Source organism: Ursus maritimus, unplaced genomic scaffold (genome assembly GCF_017311325.1).
Source record: "Ursus maritimus isolate PB19 unplaced genomic scaffold, ASM1731132v1 scaffold_10, whole genome shotgun sequence".
NCBI lineage: Eukaryota > Metazoa > Chordata > Mammalia > Carnivora > Ursidae > Ursus > Ursus maritimus.
This window is the reverse complement of record NW_024423344.1, coordinates 22,747,658-22,766,590: the sequence shown is the minus strand read 5'-3', so window position 1 is coordinate 22,766,590 and position 18,933 is coordinate 22,747,658. Positions and strand designations below refer to the sequence as shown.

General features: G+C 33.5%; 1 protein-coding gene across 1 annotated transcript in view; it reads left to right on the top strand.

The window, feature by feature from the left end:
- Nucleotides 1-18,933, top strand: part of FNDC3A (fibronectin type III domain containing 3A) — a 158,558-nt gene that overhangs the window by 21,033 nt on the left and 118,592 nt on the right. The window contains exon 2 of the mRNA XM_040622764.1: nucleotides 4,925-5,062. Coding sequence (XP_040478698.1) covers nucleotides 4,964-5,062 — 99 coding nt within the window. The 5' untranslated portion in view covers nucleotides 4,925-4,963. The remainder of the gene's footprint in view (nucleotides 1-4,924; nucleotides 5,063-18,933) is intronic.

The following is an 18,933-nucleotide window of genomic DNA, read 5'->3' as shown; positions in this document are numbered from 1 at the left end:
TTTCCTATCACCATTTGTTAAACAGACTGTCCTTTCCTCATTAAATGGTGTTGGCACCTTGTCAAAGATCATTTGACTAGACATGTGAAAGTTTATTTCTGGGCTCTTTATTCTTTTCCATTGGTGTGTTTGTCTGTTGTTATGCCAATACCACAGTTTTGAATCCTGTTGCTTTGTAATATGTTTTGAAACCAGGAAGTTTGAGTCTTCTAACTTTGTTCTTTTTCAAAATCGTTTTAGCTATTTGAGATTCCGTAGAAATTTTAGAGTGAATTTTTCTATTTCTGCAAAAAAAAAAGCCATTGGGATTTTGATAGGGATTGTATTGAACCTGTGGATTGCATTGGGAAATCTCGACTTCTTAACAATAGTAAATGTTCTAATCTATGAACACAGGATCTTTCCATTTATTTGTGTCGTTTTAAATTTCTATTAGCAATATTTTATAGTTTTCAGTATACAAATCTTCCACTTTTGGGGTTAGATTTATTCCTTAGTATTTTATTCTTTTTGATACTACTTTAAATGGGATTATTTTCTTAATTTCTTTTTTTAGATTGTTCATTGTTAATGTATAGAAATGCAGCTGATTTTTCTGTGTTCATTTCTTGTCGTGCATTTCTGAATTTACTAGTTCTAACAGCTTTTTAATGGACTCTTTAGGTTTTTCTACATACGAGATCATGTCATGTGTGAACAGAGATGGTTTTCTTCTTCCTTTCCAATTTGGATGCCTTTTATTTGTTTTTCATGCCTAATGGCTCTGGCTAGGATTTTCAGTACTATGTCCAATATTGTGAATGGATGTGGTTAAAGTCAGCATCCTTGCTTTGTTCCCAGTCTTAGAGGAAAAGTTGATAGTCTTTTACCACTGAGCATGATGTTAGCTGTGGGCTTTTCACCTATGGCCTTTATTATGTTGTAGTTTCCTCCTATTCCTAATTTGTTGAGTGTTTTTATCATAAAAGGATGTTAGATCTTGTCAGATGCTTTTTCTGTATCAATTGAGATGACCATGTGGTCATGTTAACTTTTAAAAATAATTTTCTTGAAGTAGACACAGAGAAGTATGTGCGTATCAATATACAGCTCAATTCGTAATGGTATTTTCACATAATTATGTGGTAATAGTGGTAATTATCACATAACAGCCTTCCAAGTCAAGACATAGAACTGTACCAGCACCCCAGAAACTGCCTTCATGCCCCTCCAAGTTCCCATGCTTTTTCTCCAAAGACAGTCACCTATCCTAACTTTTAACACCATATATTGGTTTTTATTGTTTTGAACTTTCTATAAATAAAGTTGTGCTATATGTATTTTGTCTGTTTTTCACTCACATTGTATTTGTGAAATTTATCTGTGTTGTTTCCTGTTCACTAGTTCCTTAATTTTCATTGCTGTATAGTAGTCCATTGGATGAATTAGATAAAGTTTACCATTTACTGTCCAGGGACCTTTAAGTTGTTTACGGTTTAGCGCTAGTAAAGAATAGTGCTGCTGTGTACACCTTCATGTACTTTTTTGGGTGCATATGTGCATGCATTTCTATTTGGTAGAGTAGGAGTCCAATAACTGGATCATAACTGGGTCATAGAATATTTATGTGTTCAACTTTGATAAATAATATAAAAGTGGTTTCCAAAATGATTTTATGAATTTCTACTGCCATTCCATATGAGTGTGCCAGTTGCCTATAGCCTCCGTGATACTTGATATTGTCTTTCTCATTTTTACAATCCTAGGGAATATATGAAGGCATTTCATTGTGGTTTTTAATTAGCTTTTTCCTAGTAGTTAATGAATTTGAGGATATTTTCATATGTATATTGATCTCTTGAATTTCCACTTTTGGGAAGAGCCTATTCAAGTCTCTTGGTATTTTTCTGTTGTGGTAGTTTTTTTTTTTTTTTTTTAATCAATTTGTAGGAGGCCTGTATAAATGCAAAATATGTGCTGTTTTTCAGTTATATATGTTGAAAATAGCTTCTTTCAGTCTGGCTTGCCTTTTCATTTTCTTAAAGATATTTCTTAATGAATGGTAGTTCTTAACTTTAATGAAGTTTAGTATTCATTTTTCTTTATGATCTAAGAAATATAATTTGTACCCTGTCTAAAAACTCTTTCTCTGTCTCATGGTTATGGAGATATTCTTGTGTATTATCTTTTAGAAGCTATTTGTTTTATCTTTTACATTCAGATCTGCATTCTACCTGGTGTTAATTTTTTTAATATTATCTAATTTGACACTAATTAAAATTTCAGACTTAAAAGTTGCAAGAGTAGTATAGAGATATTTAGTTTTTCTTCACCCAGCTTTCCCAAATGTTAATACTTTGTTGTATTATTGCTACACAAATAATTAAATATTGATGTACTTGTATACAGAAGTTGTACTTGTACTTGTACTTGTACATCTTGTACTTGTATACAGAAGTTGATTGTTAAAAATCAGGAATTTTCAGGTCAGTTTTTAAACCAAGATAGCTTGAAATGAGCCATAGGGGGATATTATTCCATGAAAATTTGCAAATGCATCAAATCATCCCTCCCCTCGTTTGCATATATTTCAAATATTACATTATTAAAAACAAAATAGATGCGTAACTTAAAACAAGTGGGTGTTTGTAGTCACCAAGATGAGAATGTAAGAAGTAGAAATAACAGAATTAGAAGAAATTGATTGAAAGGAAAAGCTGACAGTGTTCCCTCTACAGGAGTAAAGGAATTTTTAGGTTTCTAAATGCATCATTTCAGTTGGATGGCTGTAGTTTCTAATTTGCAAGCTTAAATAAAACCTTTACATATAGTGTGATGGGTATATCCATGCAAGAAAGCAATTCATAAATGAAACTTCTGATGTGTTAGAGCTTTGAAAAGAATAAAATTAGAGATAATGCCTTAAGTGGAATGATAATGTTAAAACGTATCATGTGGCTTCAGATCCAATCTATAATAATACTGTTCTTGGCGTTAACTAGAGGTTCAGAAGGAATTTGTGTTTGTATTTGTAAGCTTCCATTTCACCTGTTGAAACTAAATTATGGTTATATCTTCCGTATTACTTTCTAAAATTCAAGTAGTAATGGTGGTTTGCAGTTTTAGCTAAAGACATTATGTAAAATATTACAAACAATATAATGACAAAAAATACTCAGTGGTTTTTTTTTTTATTTATTTACTTATTTTACAAGTGAATTATCTGTAAACTTTCTGGTTACTCCTATTAGCTTCCCTAAATGTTTCTTTGACATGCAAGAGGGGAAATAATGCATTGAATCTTTCCTCTCTTACAACTTTTTACATATTCACAGAGTGAAATTATTTGACATGATTTACTCACTGATGGTTTTTTTTTTTTTACTTTTTTTTTTTTACCTCACTGATTTTTATCAGGCTTTAAGAAATATGGCAATACAGATTAAGCCAGAAGTTAGACTTATCCCTTTTTGTATGTGTATATAAATGTGTTTATATGTATAATGTATGTATATGTTAAAAACAGCATAAATGTATATATTATATGTGCATATAATTATAATCTATATAATGTGTTTAATGACATGCATTGTTATAAAGTAGTTAAATATAAAATATTGCATACTGTGGTCTTCAGTATAAAATCTTGAGGTAGATAACTTTATTGAATATTTTTAAAAGACCTTATAGCAATTTTTATATATCTAAATAGAAATCTGTTTTTAGGTTAAATTAACCTGTATGAGAGTTTCTGCAAAGATTTAAGATTTTAAAATAAATAACATGAATTTAATATCTTAACAAAAGTTAAACATCTTGATGCTACTGAATTTCAGAATCCTACAAGCATCCAAAACTATTAGTAATTTTGCTTTTAGTATTAATTTGGTAAAATTTATGATTGAGCTCAGTTATGTTCAGCTTTTCTTGTACTTAGCTGACATTTTATTGGTTGATGTTATATATGGTAGATATACCATAATTTGCTTACATCAAGTCTTTTACTTTTTATATAAGTGACACTGTGTCTACAGTTAAGGATGTCTAAATATATGTGCTTTTAATCACTGTAGTAATGATTTGGTTTATTTTAAAATAGGTGTCACTTAGAAAAAAACAGTAAAACCAGAGCAACAGAAGACCAGTGTCTGAGATTAAAACTTGAAACTTTAAGGTTTTTATTCTAGTCCTGAGCAAATTTTTCTATCAAATAGCTCTGAGGAATCAATGACAACTCATAATTCTTTTGTAGTTTCTAGAGACTGATAAAAGTAATGAGGAGGGGATTGGGTCTTCATAATCACCTTCTCTGCTCACAGAGAAAAATTACTGGTAGAATTGCTCAGTCATTGCATTTTACTGCCATATTAAATATTATCTAGTATTTAGCTGGAGTAGTGGTGGTTAAATAAATATTTCATAGAGTTGGAAGGGATGAAGAGACAGACATGGAATTTAAATGGAAGCTGCTCATATATTGGTTTTTTTTTTTTAAGATTTTATTTCTTTACTTCAGAGACAGTGTGAACAGGGGGGAGGAGCAGGGGGAGAGAAGCAGAGGGGGGAGGAAAAGGAGGGGGAAAGAATCTCAAGCAAACTCCTTTCTAAGCGCAGAGCCCAACACAGGGCAGGACCTCGTGACCCTGAGATCCTGACCTGAGCTGAAACCAAGTCACTTAACCAGCTGAGACACGCATGCGCCCATGCATGGCTTTAATATATCTTAGTTTCCTGTCTACAGTGACGTACATTTGGCTAAGTTGTAAGAAATGTATTTCCTTAAACGGTCTGTTGACAGAAAAAAAGTAGTCAACAGAGTATTATAAAATTTCCTTTCACAAGAATATCGTTTTAGGTTAAAGAATGAGACAAATCTTGAATGTGTTATATTTTAATATACTTTTAAGCATGTACACACAGATGGCTATATATTTTTGTTTTTCAGAATTGGAAGGTTATCCGGTATATTAATGTCTTATTGATAATGGCAGAACATCCACCACTACTGGATACAGCTCAGATTTTAAGTAGTGATATTTCTCTTCTATCTGCCCCTATTGTAAGTGCAGATGGAACACAACAGGTAAGGAAACTGAAATTTTTATTTCCCTATGTCTCGTACACATGTATTTCTTTCAGAAGAATGCAAAATTTAAAACAGACTTCACAATAGTGGGTTCCTGTTAATTCATCTTTTAAACTCCAGTTCAAAATCTTGTTTTGGTTTCATAAAACAATGAAATAATGAGACTGTTTTTAAAGTTGCCTCTAAAATGTCTCACTAATTAATGTTTAAATTTCTTGTGTATATCTTTAGTTGCCACTAAAGTTGTTTTTGTTTTACTTTAGACAATGTATTAGTCCCTGATTGGTTTTTAACTAAGTTTAACCTCACATTTTAATGATTATTATAAATCATTATAAAATCATGTTTGAATTATGTGATTAAGTGACTGTCTACGTCATACAGTAATAAAACTGTCTTCTTTTTCTTCCTACTTTTCTCTCCTCACCAGACTCCCCCTCCTAAAAGCAAATTTGTAATTCCTGAGAACTGATTAATTTTTTTTTCCAACCCAGGGCTTTATAAATGTAGTTTTGTAGCTTTTTGACTCCTGATTTCCCTTGAAATGCTGATGGGATGGGAACAATGGGCTTTCATAAATATCTGTGATACACAGAGGATTGTGTTTAATTCTCACAACTGCCCTATAGAGATTTTAATATTACAGGTGAGGAAACAAAGACTTAAGGACATAATAAATAATAATGAGAAGAAGGAACATTTTGAGTGCTCACTGTGTAAAAAACATTGTGCTAAGGACTTCCTGATCTTATCCTTTCAATGATCCTATGAGGTAGATATACCTGTCCCTATTTTGCAAATGAAACAAAATGAGTTTTAGACAGTCTCAAGATCACACAAAGGTTTTGATCCTAACCATTACTCCTTCTACCTTCTTGGGAAATTAAGAAAAAAAATATTCTGTTAATTTATAAATTTAGTATCTATAGTGGATAATTATAATTTGCTTACAAGATTAAGAGGCTACTTTGTTAACTTTGCTGTTGAAAAATCAAGAGCAGTTGGCTTGGGTCCTGAATTTTGCTGGTTTGTATAAGCGTGGCATGAAAAGTATATCTTGTTTTTAATTTTCACGTGTGCTCAAATAGCTTTTAGCAGCAAGTTCATTTCACTAAACTTGCTTTTTATGGTCAGAGTTAAGTTTGTTAAGATGTTTGTTTTTCCTGCAAAAATAATGGATGTGGCAGTACCCATTTACTTTGAGGCTCTGGGAGTATCTTCAGTTATCAGTATTTCCTCAGAGCAGTCACTGGTTTCAATTTTTTTATAAGACTCTATTAAGCAATTACTTACAGTTCATTGATATAGTTGCTATAGCTGATAGTTTATAAAGGGGACGACAACAGGCTGAAACAAGACCACGATGCTCCTGACTTATTTCTCTCCTTTCCTTGAAAAGAAGATTCTTTTCGTAGAATTTTTCTCAAAATCTTGAGGGCACCAGAGCTAGCATGTTACAGTAGTGGGGTAGATGGATATAGAGAAAAGAGCTGTGAATAGAAGAATCCACTAGAGCGGGATTTGAAGGATCGGGTCGGCGGGGGGGCTGTCAGTGGATCTAGGGGATATGTTTTTGGGTAGGGTTTGAAAAACAGGTCAGGAGGTGGAGTGAAGCCTTAGATTCTAACTAGCAGAGTGTGTTGTAATTTGATAGAGAGATAAAGGTGAGTAGAAGGAGCACTGGACTTGACTGATAGATTTAGATTTGATTTGGGTGACCTAACTTCTCTGGGTTGTTTGCTTCTCTATAAAATAGAGGTAATGATAGCTTCTTAGAATGGCTGCAGCTATGAGGGTGAAATGAACGTGAAGGAACTCAGTAAATGTTTGCTGAATCTGAATTGAAGCACTCAATAAATGTTTAAAAGACTGAGGAAACTCTATAGATATGCCAGTCAGGAGTCAGGTCTTAAATCAACAGAGATAGTGAGCAGTGGATCAAAAAACTAAGAAATAGTTATGAAGGATACATACTAAAGAGAGTAGACTGATAGCTCTGGTTGGGTGTAAGAAACTGAACAAAAATAGGTAACAGAGGTGGGAGGTTAATAAACTTGACAACAGACAGTTCTTTGTCTTAACTCAGTAACTTACTGATGTGCCAAGCATGGTCAAGTTAGAGCTTGCCTGTGGATATGTGATACCACCTGGTTTGTGCCTGTAGTAGAGAAACAAACTAAAAGATAGTTCTTGACAGAGGGAAGTGTCATATACATGCATGATGTTAAAAATTGGCGATAACAGAGTGCCCCGTGTCTTGACTTTTGGGGGAATATTATACTATTTCTTGGGAATATATTATGGGATGATTTCTGTTCCATCTCTTGGGATCAAATTAATTTTCTTATAGTTGGCCCTTTAGATTATCACTTCATCAATATTTTCTGGTTCTGTATTTGGTAGTATGTCATACTATATACGTGGGTCTTTTGGCTCATGAATTACATAAGAAGAATCCCACCTGACATCATTGCTACTGGTGTTGGCCTTAGGGAAGTTGTAATAGACATTTATCATTCATTCTGAGTGGCAACATCCGAACGGTTTTTTGTGTTTGTAGAATTGTCATTCTTCCCCCCCCTTTTTAATTAATAGAATTTATTTTTATAGCAGTTTTAGGTTTACAGAAAAATTGAGCAAAGAATTTCTTTCATACTACATCTTCCACACAGTTTTCCCTATTAACATTTTATATTGGTGTGGTACATTTGTTATAATTAACGAGCCAATATTGATAAAGTTCCACAGTTTACATTAAGGTTCACTCTTGGTATTATACAATTCTTTGGCTTTCATCACCAATACATTCTCATAATGAATAGTTTCACTGCCCTAAAAATCCCCCTGTACTCTACCCATTCCTTTCTCCATCCCGCTTTCCCCAATTGCCCCCTTCTTGGCAACCACTAATACTTTTACTGTTCCTATATGTTTATCTTTTCCAGAATGTCATTTAGTTGGATTTATACAGTATGTAGCCTTTTCACACCAACTTCTTTTCACTTAGCAATATGGTCTAAACAATTTCTTTTTGTAGCTTAATATCTCCTTTTTATTATTGGATAATACTTCATTGATGAATATACCAATTTTGTTGACCCATTCACCTATTGAAGGACAGCTTGATTCTTTCCAGTTTTTAGCAATTATAAATAAAGCTGCTTTAAATATTCACATACAAGTTTTTGGATGGACATAAGTTTTCAGCTCAATTGGGTAAATACCTAAGAGCATGATTGTTGGATTGTATGATAAGGCTATGTTTAACTTTGTTAGAAATGGCCAGCCTATTTTCCAAAATGGCTATACCATTTCACATTCTCAAGCACTTGCTTAATTTGAGATTCTGTCCTTTCCTGATAGAGAAGGTAAAGCATGGGTAAGTGCTTGTGCTGCCCTGCAAGAACCTCCACATCTGTGTTAGGGAATTTGAGCTTCAAGCACCATGGAATGTTCCTAGCTCTATTCACTGTTGCCACCATCAAAAGAAAAGTTCAGGTATTTTGGTTTCTTATGTNNNTCAGCAGTTTCCTAATTTAAGTTTACCTTCTCTAATTTCTATGTATTTATCATCCAAAAGGACTGAATACATTTAAACTTTGGGGTAAGATCTGTCAACACTCAGTCTGTCAGACTTCCCACCCCACCCCCCCAGATTCTTCTCCATTTCATTAATCTTTTTGTTACTTTATTTTGTAATTGTCTCACTTGTACTTACAGGCTTTTAATTTACGAAGGTGACTGGGTAATAACATGGAGAGGTTAATGCCATTGAAGGAATTTTTTTACCTACATTTCCTTAAAGAAGGGGACACAAAATGTATACCAGATGACGGGGAAAGCTTCAGGTTTTGGTCAGGAGGCAGAGCAAGAGAAAAGCCTAGCCTAAAAGCCATTATTGGTGTTTCTGCAGGAAAGGAAAAGCAGGGTAGAGTAACAGTTCAGGGTTGGCTAGTTTTAATAACTGTGGCAGACAAGAAATAACAAGTGTTGGTGAGGATACAGAGTAAAGGGAACTCTTATGCACTGTTGGTGGGAATGTAAATTGGTCCAGCCACTATGGAAAATAGTCTGGAGGTTCCTCAAAAAATTAAAAAATAGAACTACCGTATGATCAGCAGTTCTACTTCTAGGTATTCATCTGAAGGAAATGAAGTAACTAACTCAAAAAGTTACTGCACCCTCATGTTCATTGCAGCATCATTTACAGTAGCCAAGACATGGAAACAATCTAAGTGTCCATCAGTGGATGAATGAGTGAAGAAGTTGTGGTATGTGTGTGTGTGTGACACACACACACACACACACACATTGTACATACAGCAGAATATTACGGAGTCATAAAAAAGAAGGAAATCCTGCCATTTGTCACAATATGGATGGACCTTGAAGGCATTATGCTAAGTGAAGTCAAACAGAAAGACAAATACTGTATAATCTCACTTGTATGTGGAATCTTAAAAGAAAACAACAAAAACTCAGATACCTTCCTTCAATATATGGTAGAACTTATTCAGTGAAGCCTTTTGGGCCTGGAGTTTCCTCTGATTTAAGTAGAGAAATGGTGAAGTAAACAAAATTTGTGCTGTTAATACTTTTGGGTTAAGTTTGGAAATGAGTGTTGATATGACTGAGATAGTCTGTATATATTTGTTATTTAAGCAGTGTTAAGGTGTTTAAGAAAATTTGAGTTTTATTACATGTATAAGTTTGTTAAGAACTGTTTAAGCACTTACAATTGTGATGTCATTTAAAGTATTTAAAAGTAAATACATTAATCTTATTAATGCAGATTAAAATGTTTAAGGGGAGCAAACCTGGAGAAAGAAAATACTGTAGTAGTAGATAAAATAGAAAATTTGGATTAAGGTCCTATTATACATGATTTGAGAAATAATAGGAAGTTAGAATTGACTGGAATTGATGAACAACTTGCCGTAGAACAAAACCGAGAGAGTTTAAGAATTTTCCCAGACTCTTTCTTTGAATATTTAGGTGGATGTTCACTAACATAAATGTTATCGGTCAGGATAGACAATTATCTCATGGTTACAAATAGTCTGTAAACCTCAGTAGTTTACCAGAAGGCTTATTGTTCATACTACCTGTCCTTAACAGGTTATCTGTAGCTATACTCCACATAATTTTCACTTGAGACCCAACCTCTACGTAGAATGTTGCTGGTATCGTGGCAGAGATGATAATGAACTACATTTAGCTGACCTCCACCCATGTTTCCTTATTCAGTGCAAGTCGCATGGCCAAACATGCCATCAGTAAGGTGGGGAAGGATAATCTTGCCCTAGGGAGAAGCTGCAAATATTTGGAAAAATAATAAAATCTTCTAGAATAAGGAAAATAGAAGTAGCAGGTTTGGGATTTGAGAGAGTGTGAAAGATCTTCAATTGAATTTGAAGTGTTGGGGGATATATAAGTAGAAATAATAAAAATAATAGCAGCTACCATTTGAGCCCTTGCATTGTGTCAGATACTAAGTCAAGTCCTTTACTGACCAAACTATAAACATTTAGTATATCTTAGGGGTGAGATTACTGAGACTCTAAAATAATAGCTCACGCCTTTGTAACAGTAGTTTGGGGCCTCGGAATTCTAATCCAGACCTTTAATCTAAAAAATTCCATGGCCCAAATTAGTCTTCTAATTGCTCTGTAGCTTTGTCTGGGAAACAAAATAGCCAAATCCTCATTCTTAGAGGTTTTAGGAAAGGTTAGAATTTAAACATTAAACCAATCTCTTCTTTCCCATTAGAGTTTGTTTCTCCTGAATGTTTATACCCTGCTACTTTCTATGATGTTACAATAAAAAGTCAAATACTTTTTAAAATTTCAGTATTAACAATTAACTTTTTCCTAGAGGTATAAAAAGCCTTACACACTAGGTACAGATCTGAAAATCTGCTTATATTATCACATTTTTTATAAGCACATATTTTTAAAAACTATGATATTAAGCTATGCTGCACTAAAAAAAATCAACTCACTTATTCAGGTAGTATCTATGTGCAAAATATTGTGCTGGTTCTTGTTGTAAGACATAATAAAATCAGACTTATAAATTGGATGTAAATTTTAAGGTAGTCTACTTAAAGAAAAAAAAAACATAAAATATCAGTTAAAAAAACCAAAAGAGTTCCAGAGTATGTAAACAAAAACTAGAACTTATTTTTATATTTTGGCACAAAACAATAAAATAGTATTCTTACTGACTGGTGCCAATATCATTTCATTTGTTCATTTTTAAAGTATATATCTCTTCCTGTTTTCAAGAAAATAAAAATTGGTGGGGTGCCTGGGTGGCTCAGTCGGTTAAGCGTCTGCCTTCAGCTCCGGTCATAATCACAGAGTCTTGGGATGGAGGCCTTGCTTCGGAGTCCCTATTCAGCAAGGGAGTCTGCTTTTTCCTCTGCTCCTGCTCGTGCTCTCTCACTCACTCTCTCATTCTCTCTCTCAAATAAATGAAATCTTTAAAAAAAAAAAAAAAGAAAAAATTGGCAAATCATTTCATCTGAAAAGTAAATAGCAACATGTTTCCATATAATTAAAGCTAATGTGACAAAATTCTAAATTAAAATATTAAATATTTTGTATTTTAATGAAGCAAACGGTATATATTTAATTCTGTTGTGAAAGATAGGTCCTCAAATTCTAAAGGGAACAATAATCTTAAATGAAATATAATGGTCGTGGAATTTTGGTGGATTCTGTTCTAAAAATAATTGATATTCTGTTAGATTAACTACTAGATATTCTATAGTTAGAATAATTCCTAACCCTCTAGTTAAGTGACTGTAGCTAGTCAACCCCTGTGCCTTAGAATCCCTGTAGAAAATGTTGACTTTTTTTTTTTTTGAGCGAGTATGAATGTGCCTGCCTGTGGAATGGGGTGGGGCAGACTCCCTGCTGAACAGGGAGCCTAATGTGGGGCTCCCGGGACCCTGAGATCATGACCTGAGCTGAAGGCAGATGCTTAGAAAATGTTGGCTTTTAAGATATGTAATTTGGGCTGAAGTGAGGAGAAATAAAGAATAGCTTAGAAGCAGCACTGGGTAAATGGGGACATTCAAATGAAAATCATTTACAGAATTCTGAAAATTCTTTAAAATGAATCTGACTGTAAACTGCTATAATAAGAGATACTAAATGAAAAGGCTTCTTACAAAGACAATTTTTCTTGTGATCTTATATTAGCTTAATATAAAGCAAGTTTTTTTAAAGGAAGATTTTTTTTTGTCCAAAATTATAAATATGTACAAATAAAAGTTGTAGTCTGCATTTTCAACTCATAACATTTCCCTTTCATTAATAAACTATAGTGATTATATATTCAGAGTACTGTGATATAATCTCATCACCAGATAGAATGCTCAAGATTCATATTCCTGAAATGGTACATTTGTGTGGTTTTTCAAAAAATAATATTTGAAAATGGGAGAAATATACACATACATATAAACATGTGACAGAAAATATACAAAATGTCATAAACAGGGACTGACCCCAGAAAGAAGAGTTTACATTTTACCATATACCCTTTGTATTGTTTGAATATTTTTTATGTTCTGAATTTATTATTTTTTGAATAAAAAAACTCTTAACAATTGAAAAAGGGGAAAAATGTGCAATTTAAAATGTACATATATCTATATCAAAGGAAAAAAAGCTCTGAACAGATACATACCCATCCGTTAACAGTCGTTCTTTTCAGGAGAAAGGGATTAGTTGAAAGAGGTGGAAAGAACAAATTTTGCTTTATCTGAACAAGTTTTAAGAATGCTTTTATTTAAGGCCAACGTATATTGGAAGAGCGTATAAATCATTTCTGTGCCTGATTAAAAAAATAAAAATATAGTCACTATAACCACCCTCAGGTCAAGAAACAGAGCTTTACCAGCACCCCCAAAACTGCTCCCTTGTACCCCTTCCCAAGAAGTACATTCTCTCTCCCAGTATCTCCATTTTCCTCCTCAAACCAAAGGTTAGTTTTACCTATTTTTGAATTGTATATAAATAGAATTACACAATATGTATAATTGTGTCTCTGGTTTCTTTTGCTCAACAATTGATGTATGAGATTCATCCATGTTACCACCTATACCATAGATATTTGCTACATAATATTCCATTATATAAATATACATTAATTGCTTCAATGTAGTATTAATGGAAACTTGGATTGTTTCCAGTTTTTGCTATCACAAATAATTCTTCAAGGACATTCTTGAACACTTCCTAAGTTTGGGGTTTTTTGGTTTTGGTTTTGGTTTTATGGTGAGGAACATGGGGAGAGTCATCTTTCTGATACAATTCTGAAAATAGTTTGTTTTAATGAGTTCAAAATTAACCAACTCACACGGTTGTTTTGTTTAATAATTATTTTAAAGTAGTAATAGTTCATATTGTCCTCATTTTCTGCCTCCCTGAAAATCTAATCAGAAAAAAATATTTTGCTACCATTGATATTTTTTTCCATATTTTAAATTGTCCCTTAAATATCTTTCTCTTGCTTCACATGGGTAGGTAGGAATCATAATTGTATGACAGATTATAAATCTTTAGATTTAAAATTGATTAGAACTGATGGTTAGTTCACAAATCCTGCATTTTTAGGAACTGAAATACAATTCAATTTCACAAGCATTTACTACGGGAACCACAACTGGATTAAGTCGTATAAGAAATACTAAGTACACGATATTATTTCTGCCCCTAATGATTTACAGTTAATGTATTACCTCCTGCCCTCCCATATATATATATACAGTATTATAACCCAGTATATGGGTAAGGGCTGTAAGTGATGTAAAAGGCTTTTCCTCATCACTATTGTCTTGGAAATACTTAATTACACTTGAAAGTATTTTCTTTTTCTATTTCAGCATGGCTCTAAATTATCCATTATGCCTTCTTTTTAGGAAATATGTGAATAAAATACCTATTATTTAACTAGTTAGCATCAATCCCAATGTCTCATATGTGTCTATATACATATTATTGGCCACTTAATAGTTTTCATACCTATATAATATTGAAACTGGCATTTTAAACAGCTGGCTAACTTAACTGGCATATTAATGAGTACTTGTTGTATAAAGAAAAGAATTTCATGTTAACTGTGAAGTTGATCACATACTGCCTATATACAGACAAAGTACCCTCTCTTCTTGGGGGTAATTCATGGCTCTAATGAAAGGTTTTAGGGGAAGAAAGGATATTGGAGCTATGTTTTGAAGGAAGGAAATGCAAATTAAAACCTCAATGAGGATGTAAAATATTAAGAAATCTGACAGTATAGAAAGGCCGTAGATCAGTGTAATCCCTTATATACTGCTGGCGCATCCTTTTTGGAGGAATGATCTGGCAATATTTAATAAAGCTGGAAAAGTGCATATCTAAAATCTAACATATATACCTCTAGATATTTATCCTACAGAAAATATTACACGTGTATAAGAGCACATGTGCAAGACTATTCATTGTGTTTTGTAATAATGAAAGAGCTGAGCATAATATAAATGTCCATTAGTAGAGAAATGAATAGAATTTGGAGGATTCATATAATGGGATACTATATACCAGAATTACTTTGCATGAATTTATACTATGGATAAATCTCAAAAGTACAATATTGAGTAAAATAGCAAATTAGAAAGGGATATGTAAAACATGATGCCACCGATATAAACTAAAAAACTCACAAAATGATGGTATATACTAACACTGGATTCAGGCATGCATATTAAGAATATTAAAACAAGGATAAGGAGCATCTGGGTGGCTCAGTCAGCTAAGCATCTGCCTTTGGCCTAGGTCATGATCCCAGGGTTCTGGATCGAGTCCCATGTCAGGCTCCCTGCTCTGCAGGGAGTCTGCTTCTCCCTCTGCCGCTCCCCCTACTCGTTCTCTCAATTTCTCTCTCTCTCTCTCTGTGTCTTTCTTGCTTGCTGTCTCTCTCTGTCAAACAAATGAATAAAATCTTTTAAAAAAAACCCAAAAAACCAAGGATAAGAAAGGTATATCCCAAGTTCAGAAAAAAAAAAAAAATCTGTAAACTTACATGTCTTTTTCTGAAGAGCATTTGAGGCACTTTGGCAACATGGTGGTAAATCTGGTTGATTCCCAGAAACTGATAGATATAATACTCTCTACTTTTCTGTATGTTTGAAATGAAAGACGTAAGCTTAGACATTACAGATAGGATAGTTGATAAAGAGTTTTAATGCTCTAAGTTTTGGATTTGACATAATAAGCAATAGGTAGTCAATAAAGTTACAAGTAAATCCATGGATTTTCCTTGGGGAAAATTATTCTGTTTAACTACACAATTAAAGTAGAATGGAGTGGGGAAATACTAAAAAAAAAAACCAAAAACCCACTAATTGACTTATCTCTCCACTCCACCAGGAATAAAAGTAATGAGGATTTAGAGAATACCAACTGTGGAAGTGGAAATAATGGGGAAAACCTGATAATTTTTTTTAGAAAAATAATATGAGATTATGGAATTTGAAAGAAAGTATAGAAAAGTAGTCCAATTCACATATTTACACATGGAAAAACTAAAGTTCACCATTAACTAACTTAATCCAAGGTTATACACTTAGTGGCAGAGTTGACCCTAGAATCTTATCTTCTGATCCCTAGTCTAAGTCACTTTGGGTTAAGAAAGGAAGTTGAGTTTAAATTCAAAAATTGAAAACACTTGGTTGTAGGTAAATACTGATTCAGTTGATACTAATAAAGCAATTCAGAAATGGTTAGGAATGGCTTTTAGGTTGGAGAGGATGTGGAGAAAGGGGAACCCTCTTACACTGTTGGTGGGAATGCAAGTTGGTATAGCCACTTTAGAAAACAGTGTGAAGGTTCCTTAAAAAGTTAAAAATAGAGCTACCGTATGACCCAGCAATTGCACTACTGTGTATTTACCCCAAAGATACAGACGTAGTGAAAAGAAGGGCCATATGCACCCCAATGTTCATAGTGGCATTGTCCACAGTAGCCAAACCGTGGAAGGAGCCGAGATGCCCTTCAGAAGACGAATGGATAAAGATGTGGTCCATTGTATTCAATGGAGTATTACTCAGCCATCAGAAAGGATGATTACCCAACATTTGCATCAACATGGGTGGGACTGGAGGAGATAATGCTAAGTGAAATAAGTCAAGCAGAGAAAGACAATTATCATATGGTTTCACTCATTTGTGGAACATAAGGAATAGGAGGGAGATCGTTAGGAAAAGGAAGGGAAAAATGAAGGGGGAATAAACAGGGGGAAATGAAGCATGAGAGACTGTGGACTCCAGGAAACAAACTGAGGGTTTTAGAGGGGAGAGGGGAGGAGGATGGGCTAGCCGGGTGAAGGGTATTGAGGAGGGCACGTATTGCATGGAGCACTGGGTGTTACATGAATGTAACATGGAACATGAATGTAACATGGAACATGAATGAATCATGGAACACTACATCAAAAACTAATGATGTACTGTATGGTGACTAACATAGCATAATAAAAAAAAAGTGGCAAGTGCAGGAGAAAAAAAAAGGAACGGCTTTTAGGAATGGTTAGTGAACGCTTTTTCAACGCTCTTTGCTTGCATTCAGTAAGACTATTCACAAGACAGTAAATGAATCCATATGAAGTAAAGAGCACCAGTAAAAGTAACTACATAGGTATACTCAAAAGATAGTATAAATATATTTTTTAATTCTTTTCATCTATCTGATTCAAAACACATTTGCAATAAATATATATATAATATGTATTATATATATAATTATATGATTGGCTTATATAAAGATGTAAATAATTAAAATAATATTACAAAGGAGGGGACAAAAAACTGAACTATAGAGGAGCAAAGTTTTTATATATAATTGAAATTGCAATTAATCTGGATTTGATTGTTATAAATTAAGAAGTTAATTGTAATCCCCGGGGCATCTACTAAGAAAATAAAAAAGAAAGAAATGTAGTAAAAGAAACAGTAAGAGAATTAAAATGGAGCACTAGGAATTTTTAACACACACACACACACACACAAAAGCAGTATAGACGAATTGGAGAACAAAAAAGACATAATTACATAGAGGACAAAGAGCAAAATGGCAGTTGTAAACTATACCTTATCAGAAATTCCATTAAATCTAAATGAATTAAACATGACAATGAAAAGACAGCGGTTGACATAATGGATAAAAATGATCATCTGTGTGCTGGATCTACAAGGGACACTCTTTAAATCGAAAACACAAATAGGTTGAAATTTAAAAGACAGAAGAAGATATACAGTATAAGCTGTAGCAAGGTAAATGGTTGTACTTGTATCAGACAAATAGACTTTTTTTTAAAGATTTTATCTATTTATTTATTTGACAGAGAGCATGAGCAGGGGGGAGGAGCCAAGGGAGAGGGAGAAGCAGGCTCCCTGCTTAGCAGGGAGCTCGATGGAGGGCTCAATCCCAGACCCTAGGATCATGACCTGAGCTGAAGGCAGATGCTTAACCGACTGAGCCACCCAGGCACCCCAAATAGACTTTTTAAGACAAAAAATTACTGGAGACAAGGACATTTTGTAATGCTAAAAGGGTCACTCTGTACCTCACAACTGAGCCCTAAAATACCTGAATTGAAAATTGACAGAATTGAAGAGAGAAATAGACTTCAGACTTTCAATGATGAATAGAACAACTAGGCAAAAGATAAGTAAATAGAAGACTGGAACAACACTGTAAACCTACCAGTTCTAACAGGCACCTGTAGAACACTCCATCCAACAGCAGAATCTATAATCTTCTCAAGTGCACATGGATTGCTGTTCACAATAGATTATATGCTAGGCCATAAAACAAATATCAGTAAATCTTAAAAGACAGAAATAATACAAAGTATATTCTCTAACCAAAATGGAATAAAATTAGAAATCAATTAACAGAATAGAATTGGGGAAATTAACAAATATATGGAAATTAAGCAATACATTCCTAAATAACCACTGAAAGAAATCACAAGGAAAATTAGAACATACTTTGGGATGAATGAAAACAAAAGAGCAGCCTACCAAAATTAATGGGATATAGCTAAAGCAGTGCTAAGATGGACATTTGTAGCTTTGAAAGCCTATGTTAACAAAAAAAGATTTTGAATCAATAACCCAACCTTAAGAAACTAGGGGGAAAAAAGTAAACTAAACCCAAAGCAAGCAAAAGGAATTTTGTAAAGGTTAGAGTGGGAATAAATGAGATAGAGACTAGAAAAATAGAGAAAAATCAACACACCAAAAGTTAACTCTGAGAAGATCACAAAATTGCCAACCCTTTAGACAGACTGGAAAGAAGAAAAGACTCACTTTACTAAAATCAAGAATGAAAGCAGAGACATTACTAACAGATCTTATAGGTACAAAAGGGATTATTAGGGAATACTGTGAACAATTATATGCCAACAAATAGATAACCTATCTGAACTAGACAAATACCTAGAAAGACACAACTACCAAACTGACTTAAGAAAAATACTAAAAATCTGAATAGAGCTATAGTAAGTAAAGAGATTGAATTTATAACCAAAAAAAATTTCCACAAAGGAAAGCCCAGACCCAGATGCCTCACTGATGAATACCACTAAATATTTAAAGGAGAACTAGCACCAACCTAAACCAGAGACATAAGAAAACTATAGATCAGTATTCCTTATGAATATAGACACAAGATCTTCAAGATACTAGCAAGCCAAACCCAGCAATGTATAGAATATATACCACAACTAAGTGGGTTTTATTCCAGGAATGCAAAATGGGTTCAGCATACATAAAGTGGTCAGTCTAATACATTAGTAATAGAAAAGGGGCAAAA